General features: G+C 44.9%; 1 protein-coding gene across 1 annotated transcript in view; it reads left to right on the forward strand.

Moving 5' to 3' along the window:
• The window catches only part of TSPAN32 (tetraspanin 32), a 31,087-nt gene that overhangs the window by 7,630 nt on the left and 3,318 nt on the right, over positions 1-20,139 (forward strand). The window contains exons 4-7 of the mRNA XM_071427749.1: positions 2,979-3,053; positions 15,570-15,671; positions 17,166-17,258; positions 19,346-19,429. Of these exons, the coding sequence (XP_071283850.1) occupies positions 2,979-3,053; positions 15,570-15,671; positions 17,166-17,258; positions 19,346-19,429 (354 nt within the window). The remainder of the gene's footprint in view (positions 1-2,978; positions 3,054-15,569; positions 15,672-17,165; positions 17,259-19,345; positions 19,430-20,139) is intronic.

Genomic DNA, 20,139 nt, shown 5'->3' on the forward strand with positions numbered 1-20,139 from the left:
CTCTGTGGAAGGGCAAAAACATTGCATGCTTTTAGATGACCTAAAAGGCAGAGAGGGACACAACCTGATGGATGCCATCTGAAATTTGCCCCCCCTTTCCCTGCCCCTGGGCTCTGCAGTCTGGCAGGGAGCTGGCCTTTGCAATGGCCACAGCAGCACCAAAAAACATCTGGAGCAGAGCAGGGCAGAGGTCTGCTCCTTCCCTGGAAGTGTAGGAGTTTGGCAGAACACAGCTAAAGAGCACAGTATGAGCTAAAGGATCCATTCCTCATCCAAAGCAGGCCCCCTTCACCAAAGGGGAAGCATCAGAAAGGTGAATTAAAGGAACACCAGCCAACAGACAGGGTGCTGTTCCTGCGGATTCTGCCGAGTCTGTCAAAGAGAAATTGTTCCTTGCAGCAAGGATGGAAGCAAGGTCATTCATAAAAGAGTAATTGATGTCTGCCTGGTGACAGCCCTCCACAGGGCTGATGTGGCTGTCTCTTGCAAAGGGAGCAGGCAGCAGCCTGTGGCTGGCTCTGAGGACCTCCAAGGGTCTAGGAGATGGTGATCCAGCTTCAACCCTTCCACATTTTGTATGCAAACTGCACGTTGCCTTTTTCTTTTTTTCTCCAAATGTCTTCTAATGTAATTAGAAAGTTGCTCTTCCAAAAGCCTTTTGGCTGGGAAGGGAAAAAGCAGGCTATAATTCATTTATAAGATGTTCTCGGAGCCATGTAATTGCTGTGCACCAGCTGGATGGAGGGGGAGCTTCCCAAGGGGCTGCATCTTGGTATTCCCAGAGAAACCAGACAGAAATAAAGGGAGAGTTGATGCTGAAGGACTGAGAGGTGGGGTGGAGCTGATGAAGGGAAGATGAAAAGGAGGATTTTTATCTGCTGAGGGTTCTGGCCTCAGAGAGGTGTTGTAAGAGCTGGAGCTGGTAGGGAAGGAAGGGAGAGCACAGGGGAAGGAATCTGGGTTGTCACTGGCATCCTGTTGTTCACACTCTCTGGGTTCATGATGGGTCACCTGAATTATAACTTTAATGGAATGATATGCAGAAGAGTGGTCACATTTTTGTCAGTGCTGGTTTTTCCATCTGACTCATTTTCTTATTTTTAAATTTTATTGTCTTTGAACTTGATTTTGGTGAAAAGGCTGTTTGTTTGGTGGGGAAGTTGTTGGAGGCAATGTTGGAGGCAGTGTAAAATGCAGGGTCTGGTCCTATTGAGCACCCAGACATGCCTGTGTAACCTCACCTCCTCCCTCCGGTTTGTGCTGTACCTGCAGGGTTGAACCCCTCACTCCACCTGGGTTTTGGTCTGAGATATCTTGCCCTGCGAGCTCTTCCACATCTTCATGACTTGTAACCACCTTGTCATGTCAATGTTGGATCAGACTTTTCCTCTCATCTTCTTTAGGGTCTCAGGTAATCTCATTTTAGCTCCTAGCAAGGCAACGAGTGATCTCATCAGCTATATGGCCAGGCAGCTGCCAAAAAATAAATGAAAGGGAGACTGGACATACATAATTTAAGATTTTTCATAAGAGCTGTACCAGGGTTTTCCCCAGTGTCTGATGCAGAGCCTGCAACAAGGCGGCCCCAAAAAAAGCGGTGAATACCAGTGGCAGTCTTGTTCCAGGAGCAAAGTCCCCAGGCAGAGCAGAGAAACAGAGCAGATGGACAAGAGCCAGCAAAAGGATTTTACTGGCACATTCACTTTCATTTCCAGGATTTGAAGTAACACATTTTCCTTTCTTGCTGCTTATGCATGAGATTGGAGCTTGTTTTTTTTTTTTTTTTTTTAACTATATCTTTAAAGCTTTTTTTTTTTTGTGAAGCAGAACTGGTAGAAGCAATGTTCTTCTTCCTCTCTTAAGCTTGAATTTGGTTAAATTTCATTAAAGATTTAAACATTTCCAAGTTATTTCAACTATATCATACAATGAAAACAGTAATAGAAAAAAATTAGAAATCAAAATAAGATGCAGTCAGCTGGGTAAGTTTCCCACATAATGTTGTGTTGAAAGAGGCACAGTTTAATGGAAAAACTTATAAGGGCATTAATTTTCAACCGATGCTTATTCATCACCTTTTGTCATTCCGAGACCAAGCTGTGGATTCATATTGGATCAGCCTATTTAGCCTTCAAACACTTTACAGACACTTTTCCCTTCCTTTTTTTCTTTTAAATGTGAACAAGATCATTTGGTCCAGCTATCACAGCAGGCGAGTGCTTTTTATATCAGTGTGTGGGGTTTTTGGTCCAGATTTGTTCAAATAAAAACACAAAGCATGTAACTTCCAGCTTTGCAAGCCTAAGGAAGAAGACAAAAGTCAAGCCATGTCCTACATCGTTGCTGTTATTGTTTAGACACTTCAGGGTCAGTTTCTGGCCTTGATTATATTTCTGTCATCTTGTTGTCTATCTAGGATGGTGCTGATCTAAGGAAAGCAGCTCGGCTGTGCAGCTGCCACCTTGCTCACAGAAAAAGTCCAGCTCTTCTTCCAGAGCAGATTGATTTTTACCTCTATCCCAGTTATTTCCTTCTTTATGAACTATTTGTGTGGGTTTTCCCCTCTTTGAAGCCAACAGCCAAGTTTTAAACGCAGGGGATTGAATCCCATGATTATGGAGCACAGTCCTGCAGCGAAGGGAAGCATACTGTAAATATAATGTTTTATATGTCCTTTTCTTTGTCCAAGAGGAATTTGGGCAGAATAGATTAACTGCTCTGCTGGAAGCTGCCTGGTTTTTTGGTCAAACTCTTCAATTGGCCACAGTGTAATTAGAGGGCTCTTGATGGAGAACCACATTATTGTCCATCTAATTTCTTTTAAGTAACTGACGTTATGAGGGATATTAAAAGAAGGTGATATTTAAACTTTAATGAAACTTGCTCAAACAAGCATATTAAATATGTCCTGATTGTGTTTGCAAATGGGTATTTTTCTCCCCAGGCTGAATGTTGGTATTTTTCCTCTTTATCCTTAGGGATTTTTCTGTTTTGCTCTGGCCTTTTGTGGATTGATCCCAGCTGCCTGCTGGAGATACACACACAGCACGGAGGTAAGTGTTGTCTGCTAGGAAATACCACCAGCATCTCGTCAGAGATTTTTTTCATAGCAACTATTCCACCCATAAAAGGGACATCTGGTGTTAATTAAACCATCCATATTGAGGTCTATCAGATCCATGCTCTGTTGCATCCATCCTTTGGAAGAACAGGGTCACCTTTATCAGATGCCTCTTCAATGGGATCATCTGAAGGGAGAAGCCCATGGAAAATCTCATGCAGGGCAAATGCTTTGTGCTGAAAACAAAACAAAATGCAAGCCTCCTTAGCTTTGGGATTTTTTTAAGCAGATGTTTGCTTTGTTTTGTTTTGTTTTGTTTTGTTTTAAATGAGATGCTTGACTTTTGAAAAGTAATTTCCAGCTGGTTCTAATTCCTGCTAACATCAATTGGGAGCCTCTATTTGAAGGCAGTGTCCAGGAGAAGCACCCAGGAGATGTGTTTATTAACATGCAGCAGTGGTACATGAAAAACACAAGAGTGAAAAATGGAATTTTGGGTCACTATGATGCTGGACCAGAAAGAGAAGATTATAGGAAGCTGAATTTGGAAGAAAGTTGGGGTTTGAAGTTTTACCCCAGATCTTGCTGGTGCTGGGGCAGATGGGTCATGTGGGAGATGCAAGATGCTGGGTAAGTTGGTCTTTATTCCTCCTTTTGCATCCCTGCACTCAAAAAAAATTTAAGATACTTGGGAGTGTAAAAAAATCTTTTGAAAGCAGAACACTGGTATTTTTGGCAAATACCTAAATAATTCAGAGAAGTGCTTGGGGCTGTGATAGGTGTTTCATGCAGTGGCTCAGTCCTTGTCTCTATTTTGCTCTTCCCCAGCCCTGGGCACATGCCATAACCTGTAATGTTCTGGGCACCAATGAGGATGTAACGTGAAACATCATCCCAGTGAATTAGGGATTGATGCTGCCAGCTCATCTTTTTGGTTACATGTACTGGGGGTGATCAAAGACCAATCTGAAGTGTCAGAAGGCTGGCCTTGAGATTTCCTTCTGTGATGGAGGAGCACAACTCCATCAAAATCCCAGAAACTCAGTTCACACTAGGACTGTGGCAATTGGTTTTGCAGGCACAAGGAGCCCTGCCCTGTAATGGTTCAGTGTCCTGTGCATAAATTAAATCCCAGTCTTTCTGAAAGTAGAAGTCAAGGTTAAGGAGAGGGATAAGGTCCTGCTTCTCTAGAAAGTTTTCCCAGAGCTGGCCAGTGCCCAAAGTAGTTGAAAATCCTTTGAAATATGCAGGTGTCTACACTGGACCAGGCTAAAGTTGTTGGCCAAGGTAGGAGCTGTTGGCAAAGGAGATTTTTGGCTGACCTGCTGTTAGCCAAGGCAGCAGCATAAAAACCCAGCAAGCACAAAGCAATGCTTTTTCAGATGCCAACAGCTTGTGGCCCAGGTGTCTGCTGGTGGCAACTGCTGGTGTCTTTTCCTTTAATGTTCTCCCTGGGTTTTTCCTCTGTGAATTTGTCCAACTGCTTTGGAAACATTAGAGTGAGTCCTGATGGGACAGCAACATCTTTATCTGTATGCTTAACTGGCTGAAGTGGAATCAATCAGATCTGAGGCATCCATGAAAATATGTCTTTCCACAGCCTCTTTTTTTTTTTCCCTTATTGTTTAAAGCAAAACTATCAACATTTATTACATTCCCAATAACAGTTTAATATGGAAATAATTTGGTTTTCATGACCAACACAGAAGGGAGCACACTTTCCTTCTTCTTTTGCAGACATTAAATTGTAGATTGAAGCACAGGCTGTGTCAGTAAAGGAGAAATGGCACCAGAAACTGTCTGGTTGGCATTGTGAAATTGGGTTTTCTAAATAGACTGTTTTGTTTTGTTGTTAATCCACATACATGGTGTAGGGCATAAAATGACTGCAAGAAAAAGGTTGTATGTTGGGTTATGTAATACAGGGATGTGCCATGCCAAAAATATTTTGCTGAAAATATTTTAAGGCATATATTGTGTTGTATATCTCTTAATCAGTACATCTGGTTTTACTTCAAATTATTTTCATGGGTTTTTTTGTTCTGAGTGCCCTGCCCACAAAAGCAGCCATGGTTATGGTTAGCTTTGGTAATTGGTTGGGTTTCTGTAAGCAAAACAACTTCCACTAGGCAAAATTAGGGGGTTTTGTAAAAGGTTGACTTTCTGGGCAAAGAAAACCAGCAGTGTTTCTGACAACAGAAAAAATACCCTTAGATACCATCTTGTGTTTCTCTGCTTCCTAAAATCCAAGGAAAAGCAAGGAATATAAATGAGAAAGATTTAATTAGAAGTGTCACTTACAGAACGTGTGGAAATTTAGTTTCGACTGAAAAGTAACCTGTCTCACTAGAGAGAGAAATGCAGATGTGAGAGAAAAATACAGGTGACTGAAAGAAATGCAGATATGTCTGCCCCTCCAGGACAGGACCACAGTGATACAGAAAATTTAATGAAGTAGGGATAAGACTTCTGAAGTCTCATTATAGAGCTGGTTGTTTGAATGTCTTTCTCAAAAGAAAGAACCAAATTCAAGCAGGTGTCCTCTGCTGCCTACTGCATGTCAGTACTCTCAAAAATAGTTAATTGTGGCAATCTTGGGGGGGGAAGGGAATCAAACTCAGCCAAGTGGGTGGGTGTCTTGTAAGCCTGATGGGATGTACACAACTATCAAGAAAGGAATGGAACTGAGGATGTAAAACTGAATATGGATGAATATGGCCATTACACGTGCCTGAATCACTAAGAGCACCAAGAGGTACTGCTCCACGTTCATGGCTAGAACAAAAATTTCAGTTTTTCTCATGAAAATTTCCAGTGGAATGCCAGACAGAAAATTAGGCTGTTCATTCTGGAAATGCCAGCTGGGAGCTGGTGTCAGTAGTTCCTGTCCTCTCCCTCCCTGCTGGCAAGGTTCCAAACACAAGCAGCACTGAAAACAGAGTCCTCCCCTCCCTTTGCAAGCTAGGGATGGGAGGTCTCCCCTGCTCTGATCCATGGCAGATGCTTCAGTGGTTTACTCCTGCTGGTAAAAAAAAAAAAAAAAAAAAAATTAAAAAAATCCCTACATTTCCTTCATAAAGCAGAACCCTCTCACACAAAATCACCTGAAACAGTGAACCCCAATACTCAGTTGAAAAATTGTTTTCATGGTTATTATCAAGAGACAGTAGGTACAAATGTAGTTTGAATATGATGAAAACAAGATGCCCTTTTTGCCTGTGTGGCTCTTTTAGGGCCTTTTTAACAGTATTTCCTACAGAGAAGCTGGGCAGGGAGAAAGGAAGAGTTATTTGTAAATATTTGATATTCTCAGACCTGGGCACTGTAAACAAAATTAATCTTCTCATTTCCCATTCTTTTCTGCTTTCATGACTTTCTGTAGCTTCTGGATGAATTCTTTCCGACAGATGTTGAATGTTTTAATTTTAAGTTATCCGCATTCCAGATGGACTCGATGTCACCATAGTCTGTTTTCTTGTGATGTATGCCAGACATGCAGCAGTCATGAACCTTAGATTTATCATGCTTTATCGTAAAAGGTTGCATCCCAATTGTTCCTTCTCTCAGTCAGAGATGTGGTCTTGGTAGGGAAGTGTTGCAAACCTTTCTGAGGAAGAACAGTGGTACAATCAAGTGAACGAGAGACTGACGTGCATGGGAGGGCAGAGGGGATGGGATGACCTCTACACAAGATCTTTGCTGGAACTGCTGTGGTAACCACAGAAATCATGATGTTTTCAAATGGTTTTCAGCCACATTAGGAACTCCTGCTTCCTGAAGCCGAAGAGCTGAGTCTTGTTTTCCAAAGTTATTTTTATGGCAGTTCCTTTGCCACAAACTGCTGCCTGTTTAAGAGAGGTCCCTCTGTCATTCACAGCATGGCCAAAAAGAGCAGGGATGTGGAATGTGGAGAGGGATGTAGGAGAGATATGCCACATCTAGCACAGCTGGTGGGGAGGGCTGCTGCTTCCTTCTCCTGCTCCCCAGCTTCCTTTCTCCCCTCACCCACTAACTGCTGCTTTAGAAACCTGTCTGCAGAGACTGGAGCAAAGCTGTACTTGCAACTGCCATAGATAAGATTTTGTACCCTTACTAACCAACACAAAACGAGAATCATTAAGGTTGGAAAAGACTTTTAGGATCATCGAGTCCAACCTTTGACTGTCAACTAGACCAGAGCACTTAGTGCCATGTCCAGTTATTTCTTGAACACTTCCAGGGATGGTGACTCCACCACCACCCTGGGGAGCCCATTCTAAAGCCTGACCACCCCTTCAGTGAAGAAATTCTTCCTGATGTCCATCCTGGAACAGCTTGGGGCTCTTATGCTATCACTTGTTGCCTAAGAGATGAGATGAACCCCCACCATGCTACAAGCTCCTTTTAGGTAGTTGCAGAGAGCAATAAGGTCTCCCCTGAGCCTCCTTTTCTCCAGGCTAAACTACCCCCAGCTCACTCTCACTGGATTTCCTGTGCAGACCCTTCACCAGCTCCATTTTCCCTCTCTGGACATGCTCCAGTACTTCAATGTCTTTCTTGTACTGAGTGGCCCAGCACTGGGCACAGCCATCCAGGTGTGGCCCCAGCAGTACCCAGTACAGAGGGACAATCAGTGCCCTAGCCCTGCTGGCCACACTATTTTTGATACAGGCCGGGATGCCCTAGGCCTTCTTGGCCACCTGGACACACGCTGGCTCATTGTCAGCTTTTACCCAGCACCCCCAGGTCTTTTTCCACTGGGCCCCTTTCCAGGCACTGCTATCTAAGCCTGTAGTGCTGCATGAGGTTGTTGACCTCATTTGACCAAAGTGCAGGACCTGGCACTTGGCCTTGCTGAGCCTGAGGTTTTGGGTTATGTTCTGGGCCCTGCTGTGAAAGAGGCCAGAGGAGTTTCTATTCCACATCAACTTCTGCTGTTCCCTTTCTCTGAGCAGCTTCTAGGAACCCTGTGGTCCTGGCTCCATAAGCCAGGATGGTAGGGTGGGTCAGTGACGCTAAAATTGCTGCGTCATAACAGGAGTTTTGCAACAAAATGAGCATTTTAATTACAGAGATTTATTCACAGGTAAAAGCTTAAAATGGATTAAATTACAATTTCCCAACTCAGGAATTTGAAACTGGTGCAAATAGTTGTCCATAGTTCTGTAAAGGCCTGATTCCCCATGTCCTCTGACTGAAGATGTTTGAATTTGCACTAGCTGCAATGATATGGTAATCTCTTAATTATCAAGTGGTTTCTCAGGTTGCTGGGTGATTTCAAAACGAGTTTCACCTGTGGCTTTTGGCTCCACATGAGTGGAAAGGCATTAGCTCCTCTGTGCTGCACTACTAGTACTTCAAGAATAAATGCAAGGATTTAGCTTTTTATGGGCAGGGAATTAATACAAGCCATTTGTCTACATCGTGATTTTCCTGCAGCCTTGCTCTGCTTTCTTCAGAGGAAATTGTCTGCTCTCCCCTCCTCATGCTGGGAAGTGTAAATGGAGTCTTCCATGCTTTGCTAGCAAGCCAGGTGGTACCTTTTGAGATGGTGATTTTCTAACCTGTTAGAAAGCCTGGAGTATACAGCTGGAATTAACAGCTGCAGCTGTTAAATAACAAACATTGCCACACCTGAGTCTTCTTAAACAAAGCAGCTTCCCTCCTCCTTCCTCTGCTTATGGAACCAGCACTGGTCTTCTGCCTGTGGGTCTCCCTTCCATGCAGCACCTTTGCAAAGCCAGAGGCAGCATTGCCTGGGTCTCCAGGAGGGAAATCATCTCTTACCATTCATAAAACCAGCATATGCATCTTTTTTCTGCAGGTATGTAAGGAACAGCCCATCACTTCCCTGTTAATTTCTTAAGTGGGACTCTTGAGGTCCTTCCTCTGTGGATTTCCTAGGGTGTGTGTATGTCTGCAACTGCTGCCTCTGGTCTGTGTGTTGGGGCAAAGTCTTGCAGGGACTTAAATGATTAAATGTGGGCTGAAATACTAGAGATATTAATGGGATTTAAATAGAAGCTGAAGGTGTGCTCAGTTGTTTTCTGAAACCAGACCTGAAGCATACAGGTAGGTTCCTTTTTTTGGGCTTTGATTCAGGAAGGCTGGATCAGGATTGTAGCTTCTCACAGGGGTCTTCCAAGAGCATTTACAAAAGTCACTGATGTTGGCTGTGAAAACTGTGAACTATCTGACATGCTCTTTGCTCTTGCTCTTAATCTAGGAGGCACAATCACTTTAAACCATTGAGCTTTTCTCAGTCTCTGAACTCCATGGGAAAAAACAAAAATGGGGGGAAACCCCTCCCTCTTCCTTAACGTTTTTAAATACTGTGCCTCTTTCCCAGTGTTTATGTTCTCACCAGCCAGTGACAGCCCACTCCCCCCAGCAAGACACTGCTCTCCTTTGTCTGAGCTCCACACAGGCATTTGCACTCACGGGTTCTATAATTTATGGCTGCCCTGGAGCTGAACCCACGCGGCCCCGTTTCTGCCGCTTTCTGTGGCAGAGCTGGAGCTGCAGCTCCAGTCTCCAGCAGCACCAGCCGTGGCACCTGAGGCCACTCAGACAGTGTAGCAGCACATCAGCATCACTGCAGCACATCCAACCTTCATGCACCTGAAGGATGCTGACCACAGCAGGACAGCCACCACCCCCTCAGAGGTGACAGGGCTGCCCTGGGACTGGCTCTATTGCTGATACCACTGGTTTATAAGCTAAAACTGTTTGTTTTCAGTGTTGTTCAGTGCTTTATGTTGGGAAGCAAGTCTTGCCTGGCACTGGTTTCAAGTGCTGCAGGTGGAGGCTCAGGGATGGCTGAGATAATTTGACCACAGTTTTGGGGAGGGGGTGTTCACAAATTGATGGGTTGTGCGTTTTGAAAGACAGGAACATTGTCATTGTGGGCCCTTGGCAGCTTGTTGGCTTTGCAGTTCTGTTATAAAATGGACTGAAAATTTAATTTTTAATTTTTTTACAAAAAAAAAAAAAAAAACAAAGAGCAAACATAAAAAAGCTAATCCAAAAAAATTCCAAGAGGACCTTGATGTACTTGTGACATTCACAGCTTTGCAGCCACAGATTAGGAGGATTTAGGGAAAAAAATCCTTGTTGATATTGATTGATTGCCTGCCTGTGTTTTCTGCACTTCCCTATAAGGCATCTGGTATTCTGTCACAGACACAGCAATGCTGCATCTCAGTAGCACAAAGGTGGCCTCTGGATTTTATGGCTTGGCTGAGCATGAGGCTGTGATGTCCCCCTGCCCATGGGCCAAGAGGGATGTATAGCACCCACACAGCTAGAATCTGCTCTTCTTTTGGGGATATGGAGATAGGAAATGAGGAGGTGAGCAGTGTCACAACTCAGCACTTTCTCATGTTTTAAGTGTTTTGTGCAAGAACAGGATGGAAGTGCTGAGGCTAGAGAGAAAGAGTTTTTTTCTTTTTCTGAAATTTTTGTTCCACAACAGGTTTTGGTCTGTCTCCTTCTGTGTATATAGCAGAAAGTAGAGGGAAGCCCATATGGTTTGGTTTGGGGTTTTTTTTAATGTATGTATGTATAGATAGATACAAAATCTGATCTGGAGGCGGAAAAAGTGGCTAAAAGCCTCATGTGGCTTGTGGCATCTGTGGTCTCCAGTGACCACTGTCAGTCAGAGGGGGAGCAGCACCTTCTTATCTTGTGCCATTTTCCACGGGAGACCCAAAAGGCTGCTCTAATTTGCAGCACTGGCTGTATTTCTGCATCTGGGAATGACTGGTTAGAGGAAGGCTCTAAAGGAGAGAAGCTGACGGGCAGCGAAGGAAATAAGAACATACAGCAAGCTGCAATGACTGTGTTAGATGGGGCTTGGTTGAGCATGAATGGGACAAGCTCATCTTACCGTGTGTTTGATCCATGTGGTGGGAGTTGCTCTGCAGCCTGGCTAATGCCCCCAGAGTGGCTTTCTCTCCCCTATTTCACTGCAGTTGCGTCATTGCTTTGCCCAAACCCAAGCTGTTGCATCTGCCCCACCCCTGTTTCTGGCATGCTGTGAATGCATGCATTTCTGCACGCTGGGGAGGAAAGGGAAGACAGAGACAGCAAAATGCAGAAGTGTTTTTCTTCTTGGAACAAGGAAGAGTTTTGACTGAGTTTGCTACTTTATTACAGTTTCACTTCTTAATTGTCTAGCTTGCGGTTCATAGCTGAGCTTGGGAGTCTGCAGTAGCCACCTCTAGAGGGACATTTCTGAGTGAGGCTGGCGAGTGCATCCTCTGTGGTGACGCTGAAAGAACACAAAGTGCTGAGATTGCAGTTTCTTCTGAGCCTGCACTGCATCTGCTCAGTTTGATTCCTCAAAGGCACAAAGACCCATAGGAGCAGAGGATCTTCCTCCTGCTTCCCATGCTTGTCTTTCTCCTCTGCCATGCCAAGTGTTCCTGTTTATTGGAAAGGAGGAAGGTGGCTTAGTCTTTGAGACAATCCTGATATCTCCTTTCACTGTGTTCGCCTTGAGGTTTGCAGAGGGATTTTTACCCAACAGCAGTTGCAAAGGTGGTTCACTAAGACTCAGACCATTGTTCTTGGTGCAAGTCTACATTAGTTTCCACTTAAGTGACACTTCCAGGTTGCCTAGACACAGGCATTCACTGGCAGCAGGACTGGGATTCATTGGCATCTTTGGCTTGCAAAGGCATCAGGAACTGAAGGCAGACCCTGTGTCATCTTTCTGTCCCAAATCCAGTTACAGGTAAAATTTATCCTGATAACTGAAGTCAAAAATGTCAATTTTCCTCTTGAAAGAGGCAAGGTGGAAATTTGCTTTAGTTTTAATAGCCAAAGGCAAGAACTCCAATTGCTTAGAGTACATGTCTTCCTGCAGTCATACATTCTGCTTCTTGGGAGATAAAGGATTTAGAGGATGATAAATAATCTCAAAATTCCTTTTTTCTTTTACTTAAGGTGAAAAATGGTACTTACTGAGTCAGTTGGAGTCAGCTGCATTCATTTCAGTGGTGATTTTCCATTTGTTGTATCCAGCAACCCATCAATATCATTCCTAAATGAATATTTCATTAAGGAATGCAGACAGAAGTGGGAGGCAGCAATTATTTACCTGATTTAGAGCTGGAACATTTCACCCAGCTTCTTCCAGGAAAAGAATTACTTTGAGGTGTGACCTCCATATCACTCAAGCTGGAGATTTTTCTTAGCCAAAGCCCAGCTGATGCTTTACCTTCAGCTCATGGTGTTTCTTACTGATGAGCACTGCAGGCTCAGTCTCCCTCCAAGGGAGAGCTTTGTCCAGCAGAACTCTTCCAGCAGTGGATCACAGCATGTCACTAGGAACAGGAAAATCCACTTGACTATTATGATGCTTATATGTGGGAGGAGTGAAAGACCTTTTGAAAAACAGATGGACTTTCTCTTCTCCAGCTATATCTGCCCATTGCATGCTAAGTACTGTTTAAGTGATGGGACACAGCTCTTTATCTTAAAGGATATTATTAACAGCAGCAGTGTAAGCCCTCAAACTCAACAGTCATCCTGTTACTTAAACGTGAGCAAAAGCACCCTGAGTATTTTTAATGTTTTTTTCCCCCAACAACCAGTGTAAGGTACAGAAAGAGAAAATTGTCTTGAGGCAATGGACTCAAAGTTGCCCATCAGGGGAGTGTGGGAATCTGTTGAGGATGGCAATTGACTACAAAGCAGTGCTGCAGTCTAGCTCTTCACTGTGCTAGGAGCTGGATCAATGGAAAATACAGGGATGAACTTCTGCTGGATGTAGCAATGCTGCAAATAAGTCATGAAACCACCAGGTGACTGTCTCACGCTTTCAGGCTTTAATTTTTACATCATCAGGCACACATGAGCGAGCACAATGTTTTGGGCTGGGTAGATGCTGCCGTGCATGACCCATGCTTCAGAGCTTGGCTGCAGCTCTGAGTATAAATATAATCCCATCCCAGGCAGCTAAGCGTGGTGTTTTGCTCTCTTATGTCTTCTCTTATTAAACCAGACCTCTTGTATGCTCTGTGGCACAGTCTTCTGCACAGAAGGAAATAGCCAGTGATAAATACTGAGATTTTTTACCATCTACCTACCTCTGAAGTATTTAAATGAGAAAGCTGTCTGCAGTAGTCTTTGAAAACAGACCATTATGTTGTATGAAAACAGCAGTTTTTCCCTCCAAAATCAAATGATCCTAGCAAAAATCAGAAAGAGGATGTGGTGGAACTACAAGCTATTCACTCTTTAAAAAATGGATTTAGAGTTTGATATTCCCTTACTAGGATCTGAATAGCCTATTCAGATAATGTCTGGATATAAATGCTAGATATAATTGCAAGATAGAAATGCTGAGAATGACTAATCAGCAAATTGTACTCTTAGGCTTGCCCAGACACACATTCTAAAAGGAAATTATTGCTATTAAACATTTTCCATTTAATGACTTGTGTTTTCAGCTCTTGGAGGCTGCTTGATGAAATGAGAATGAAAAAATCAGTAGGTAACAGAAGTCAGCTCAGAAGCAAGCTCAGAAATGGTGCAGTTGAAGTCTTTGGTAGTCATTATGTACCTGGAGATTACCGTTATCATTTCCATCACTGTAGCTGAGCTGGCTGTGAAATTATAACTGCTTGTGGTTTTTTCAATTATTGTTTCCAACAGCTGAAATAATTTTGAGCCACTGTTTTGTTACAGGCATTTTGTTCCTTCAGATCTTTCCTATCCACTCTTCTCCTTCAGACAGCTACCTCTCCCAGTATTCCTTGGCCCAGATTTCAAGAGACCTTTAGAAAGTAGTTAAACTTCTGGATTGCTTTCACCCCTTGAACCCTTCCTTGAACATAGCTGCTTGCTTGAACCCTTTCATTTTTTTCTTTTAAAGTCATCCAAATTTAGGCCTTTTGGACAAAAGCTCAGCATCCTGATCCTCATGGTAAATATGAAAAGACAAATATTGTGCATGCAGCACTGGTTCCCTTACCAAAACACATATGTATGTTGTCATAGCACAAAATAGTTTTTATTCCTACATCTTAGACTGGGATCAGGATATTTAAAAGGTAATAATCGCTTACATTAAGAAACCTGCTGCTCTGTTGCTCTTTTCTCCACAAGAGAAGCTCAAATATTATTCTTTTTTTCATTATTCTTAATCCAATTCTTCAGTGGAAATGGACGTTCTTTTTATTGAATCCATTTATTTAATTGCTGCTTCTGGAAAGCTATTTCATGGCCCACAAGAAGTTAGAAAAGCTTGGATATTTTCTTCATTATTGGGTTATAAGGTTTGCTGTGGGGAAGGTTGGTGCAGAAGTGGTTTAGAAATCTGGTCTTACTGTTGCACCCAGCTCACTTTATGCACTCTGATACCCCAGGGGGACAAATGGAGCATCCTTCTTCCTCACTAGTGTGGAACAGCTCAGTGTCACACATTTTGCTGTGGAGTATTTTTTCTTGGCCCATAATATCTGAGCTCTGTCACTGGTCACTCTTATGCCATGTTGATAGCTGTGGAAAATCTTTTGATGTGTGCCTTCAAACTCTATTCCTGGAGGCACAGAGCCAATCTGGATACAAATAATCTTCTCAACCCCCCCACCTCCCTGGTTATCACCCTCTGTTGTCACTTGTGTTTTGGACAGCTGGGCAGGACAAAGCAACCTTGCAGTAATAGATGCAACCACCTTGAATGATCCTGGTTTCACCCCTGAGCAGAGAGTGCTGGGGTTTTATTCCTTAGAGGAATTTCCAAGTGTGAACCCTTAGGCTGAGCTGCAAAGCCTCTCTGAGAGATGGCTCTGTTCCCAGAGATTTCCCTGTGTGGCCACCCACTCTGCCTGTCTCTCCCATTGATTTTTTCCCTCCTGAAAGACAAGCACTAACTGCAGGGCACTCAACCGGTGCTGCTGAGGAAGCAAGGGAAAATGAAAGGAAAAAATAAGATTTTGACTCCAGGCACTGAGGACAACTGTCATATTTTTTTTTCTCTGACACCCGAATGGGAGTTGGCTGGGATCTGTCAAGCTTCAAGTTCTCACACATTTGGTAAATATTTAGGGTCTGACTCACCACTGAATCATTCCCATTATTTTTTTTACTCTGTTCAGAGAGATGGCTCTGCCACTTAGGTAACACCAACCCTCTGAGGTCCTCTCACTTTTTGTTTTCTAGCATCTCATGGTCATGTGTGCCTGTCCTCACAGTACCACCTTCAGGATGGGCAGATGGCGTCAGCCCTGGCTGGCAGAGCGACTCAGAGGCACACTGGTTGCAGGCACCCAAGTTCTTCTCTGACACAAAATCCAAAACTGGCCAAAAGCTCCAGCCATCAGCTGGTGAGACCCCAGCTCCTTAGTGCCTGGTGGGTCACACACCTGCTCCTGCTGCTGCCTGGGGGTCATTTTAGTAGCTGCACTGCCTGTATTGCTATACTTGCGAGAGCTTCTGTGGAAATCAAGAAGAGCACAATTCCACCCAGAGATGACTGTAGTCAGTGTTTTGTACCTACAGACCTCTGCTTTCATTGCAGGTGGAAGACAGCATGATGGATGTGTATGATTTTGTGTATGAGGAGGTGAGGAGGAACACCTCCAGCTTCAGGAGACATGAACTGACTGCCATCCATGAAGCAGTAAGTTGTCTTTTATCTGCAGGAGAAAATCTTGCCCTGGGGTATCTTCCTGAGGGTTTTGGCAGGCTGGGGCTGACACCTGTGCTCTGTCTCGTGAATGCTGCAATGCCATTTTTCCTCAAGAACCGAGTCCTCCAGCCTGCTGTGGAGTCTGCTCCTCCCTTCTTATTTTTCCTTTCTCAGATCTGACCAACCAGATTACCAACAGGAACAAAAGGTCACCTCTTTGAGCATCACTGTGGTGCAAGATCTACAAAGCTTCTGCCCTGCAGCTGCCATAATATTCTCTGTCTCAGCAGCCACTGTGACTTGCTCCCTATCTGTGGTACAAGAGTGTGGATATGCACTGGGTCAAGTAGAGAGGAAGGGGCAGGAATTCCACATAGTCCAGCAGTAGTATTTGCACATGGTTATTCCTGTTTATCCTCAAGTTTGTGTCTGAGGAGAACTGGAGGCTACACAGCCTCTTACAGAACTGGAGACTGCTATCAGGCTCCCAAAAACCACTACCCAGGATGCTGTTGGTCTCTGTAGCTCAGCAGGTAGGCAAGGGTGGTTACCCAGAGCACAGGGAGGTCACTTGCCCCCAAAGCCACAGGAGATGAGTGAGGATGTCCCCCACAGTGAGAAACTCCCGAGTCCCTGCTGAGTAAAGGAGATGCCATTCCCTCGCACAGCAGGGCTTGTTTGGGGAGTGAGTTCATGGCACACACAAGGCTGGATGGGGAGGTCAGCCCTGCTCAGCTGTTTTCAGACGCCTCCTACACAACTCCCTGTACCCTTCTGTGTTTTCTTAAATCATCATAACAAGTACTTTTCCAAGCTGTTTCTATCTGTGCTTCTCAAAACACAGAAGAGGTCAAATGTTCCTTTTTGCAGTGGTGGTGGTGGCCCTCAGAGCCGTGCCCAGGCATGGGAGTGCTTGCTCTCAGGGTTGTGGAGCAGCACTCCCAGGGTCCCATTTGACAAGGAGAACCAGGCACAATGCCTGGCTTCACCAGTTGCTTATTTTAGTTGCCACTTGAATTGATGGAGAAGCAGTTTTTCTACTCCTGTTTTTTTTTTTCCTTCTGTCAGAGCTCTAAACTGTCCAGTGCACCACAGCTATAGGAAACCAGCTCCCCAGAGGGTGTTGCTGGGGATCCCCTCGGCCCATAACAATCACTGGAAACGTGAGTCTGTGCATCCCTGGGCTTTCTGGAGCAGCCACTGGGCATTAATATGACCACAGAGGAAGGGCTCGGCCCCACTCCCAGGCAGGAGTCCTGGGAGAGCATGAGCAAGTTGGAGGCCATCCACAGATCTCAATCAGATCCATCCACCTCCCCTGAATTTAGCCTGCGTTGCTGCAGTTGTTGATTCCTATGGGCTGTGCTCCTTGCCACCCTGGTTGGGTAGCCCTGCCTGGGGCAGCAGGGGCCCGTTGCCAGCACCTCCTGCTGCAGCAGCTGGTAGCAAGGGGAGAGCCCTGGCAAACTTCTCCCTCTCTTGCAGTTCCTTTGCTGTGGGAAGCACTCTCCTTTTGGGGACACAACCGATGTTGAGAACACGACATGCCCACCCAACCAAGTGCACAATGAAGGACAGGTAAGGGAAAGGATTCTCCCACACCATAGTGGGGTTGTGCCTCTACTTCCTAGCTATCAAAACCTCACTGGTGCTAAAGTGTTAATGAGAATTGTACTTTTTGGTAGTTTAGGGTTGAAACAGGTTGGGATTTGTTTTGTTGGGGTTTTGTTGTTTCGATAACACTGGACACAGTATGGGAGTAATGCATTCAGCTCTGGGGTCCAGCACAGGAAGGATATTGACCTGGTGGAGCAAGTCCAGAGGAGGCCACCAATATGATCAGAGGGATGGTGCATCTCTCCTATGAGGAATGGCTGAAAAGATTGCTTTTGTTCAGCCTGGAAAAGAGATGGCATGGAGGTGACCTACTTGTGTCCTTCTAGAAAAGGAGAAAGATGCAAGAAAGATGGAGAGGGACTTTTTGCAAGGGGATGTAATGACAGGACAAGGAGGAATGTCTTGAAACTTACAGTAGTTTTAGATTAAATATTAGGAAAAAATTATATACTGTGGGAGTGGTGAGGTACTGGCACAAATTGCCCAGAGAATTTAGGAATTCTCCATCCCTGACAGTGTTTAACACCAGGTGGGATGGAGCTCTGAGCAACCTGGCCTAGGGAAAGATGTCCCTGCCCATGGCTGGGGGGTTGGAACTGCATGGGATCTTTAAGGTCCCTTCCAACCCAAATCATTCTATGATTGTGTGAATCAGGAGGAAGAGCCCTGGTGGATCAGCAGGTCTCAGACCCACAGGTGCAGTCTCCTTCACTGCTCTAGAAAGCTTTCAAAATGCTCGTGTTTGCAGCCTGTCACTTCCCTCGAGCTTCCTGCTCATCTCCTGTGCTTGCAGAGAGTGTGAGATATCACAAGCATGTATCAGAGCACAAAAAAAACTGTTTGACTTTTCCACATGACACTAATTTCTGACACTTAAAATGTGTTCCAGTTAACAGCAAATGTGGAATTTGATGTAATTCCATTTTCTCCAGGGCATTAAATAGGTATTAAAATGAGAAGCTCATGAAGCAGGATGATGATACCCAGCAGCAGCTTCCTCAAGTATGCTTCATTCTGGCTCTTTCAAGCATCTCAGTGGGGCTGCTGGAGAAGCCACCAGTATTAGACTGTTGTGCACTGAAGCTACAACCCTCTGAGCATATCTATTGCACAATGATGTTTCTTCCACCAGAGTAGCTAAAGCCACCAGCATCAATATTTGGTGTTTCTAGGAAAAACAAAACCACGCGGCTGCAGCGATACAAACACGTTGTCAGGTGAAGATGTCAAGTGCTAGCAGCACCCGTGATGCACAGGCGCACGTCAGCCCGCTGGGGCAGCGTTTCTAAGCACAGCCTCCCAGAGTGCCACATCCCAGGGCTGGGTGGAACTCGGCTCTAAGAGCAGGAAGGGAGAGCAGAACAAAGCTGTTCACCGTATGGGCGACTCATTCCTCCCACTTAGTGGTCTGTTTCCCTCGCTTGGGAGCCAGGGAAGTGAGTGGGAGGATGTGCTTTGTGTGACACAGGAAACTGCAGAGTTTGGTGGCCACACTACATTCACTCTGAACGCTCTTTCTTCCTTCTGCAAATCCCTTCATCAAGGGCATGCTCTTGCATTTCTGAAATGGCTGTCTTGGCTAACACCTCGGGGATTTCTGTGGGGCCATTGGTATGCTTAAGGCTAATGTATATTAATGCTTGCAGCACCTCACAAAATCAAGCTGTTCATCAGTAACCTTGGGGAATGCATTTGGCATCACGGTGTGCTCTGCTTTTCTATCTTTCCATTTCCTTCTTTCCATTTTTCAGTGGGTGAAAAGAAAAAAGCTTTTGCTTGACCACACTTAGGCACACATCCTCCACAGTCCAAAATGCATCACACCAATAAAATTGTAGGTGTAGGCGTGTTGTAGTAACAGAAAAGATACCACAGATGTTTGTCTTCCCAAGCTGCAGCAGCAGAAGGGAGAACTGCCCAGCTGTGCAATGCTGCACCCCTTTCTTGCCTCCTTTCTCTCTGAGGCTGTGGAAGTGCTGTTGTGGGGATAAAGCCCTCCCACCAAGCTGCTGTAGTGCTGCAAGGGGTATTTGTTTCTCTCTTCCCAGGACTGCCTGCGAGAGATCCAGGACTTTCTGAAGAAGCACATGGACTTTGTCTTCTCACTCCTGGGCATCGCCATTGGCTTCACGGTAACAGTGTCTGTCCTTTCACGTTTTGGCCCTGAAAGGCAGGACAGGATCCAGTGAGGAAAAAGTATCTTAAATTAGCCCCCAGAAGCTAGAATTTTGTGTGATTTTGGATGCTAGCAGCAGAGAAACAAGCAGTGGTGGACTCCACTGTGGAAATTGGGAAAGGGTCAGGAATCTGGACAGGATACTAGATGGAGGGGTTTTCCTGCAGGAGGAGGCTTCCTGCACAGTTTTTGTGCCCTAACAAGGCATAGCATCTGGGAGGGGGGAGTAGGATGCAGCAGTTGCATTTCATCCACTCAGGCTTGCCTGTGTGACTTCTGTGAGTGAGAGGCCATGTCACCTCCCCGGTGGTTTGTGAATTATGTAGGAAGCCAGCAGCAATGGAGATGCAGTGAAGCCTTCATATTTTAGGAAACTTGCTGCCTCCTAGATCAACTTGGGAAGTTGCTTGTGCAGCCAGAGCTGGAAGGTCTTGAAAGCTACTGAGCACCAGCAGTGGAGCTGGAGAGCTGTGCAGAAGGCGAAGGTCTCATCCTATTAATGACCACTATATGAATCTGATGAGGAACATCTCAGGCCATGTGTGGGTAACTCCCAGGCTCATAAAAATTAGGCTGCAAAGGAAAGGGGAAGAGTGTGTTGTCTGGGCTCCAAGGGTCTGTCTTTGAAGGAGTAACATGCAGAGGAGGGGTGAAATCATCTTCAGA

This window comes from Agelaius tricolor, unplaced genomic scaffold (assembly GCF_023055355.1).
Source record: "Agelaius tricolor isolate 1412-34295 unplaced genomic scaffold, bAgeTri1.0.p SCAF_5, whole genome shotgun sequence".
Taxonomy (NCBI): Eukaryota; Metazoa; Chordata; class Aves; order Passeriformes; family Icteridae; genus Agelaius; species Agelaius tricolor.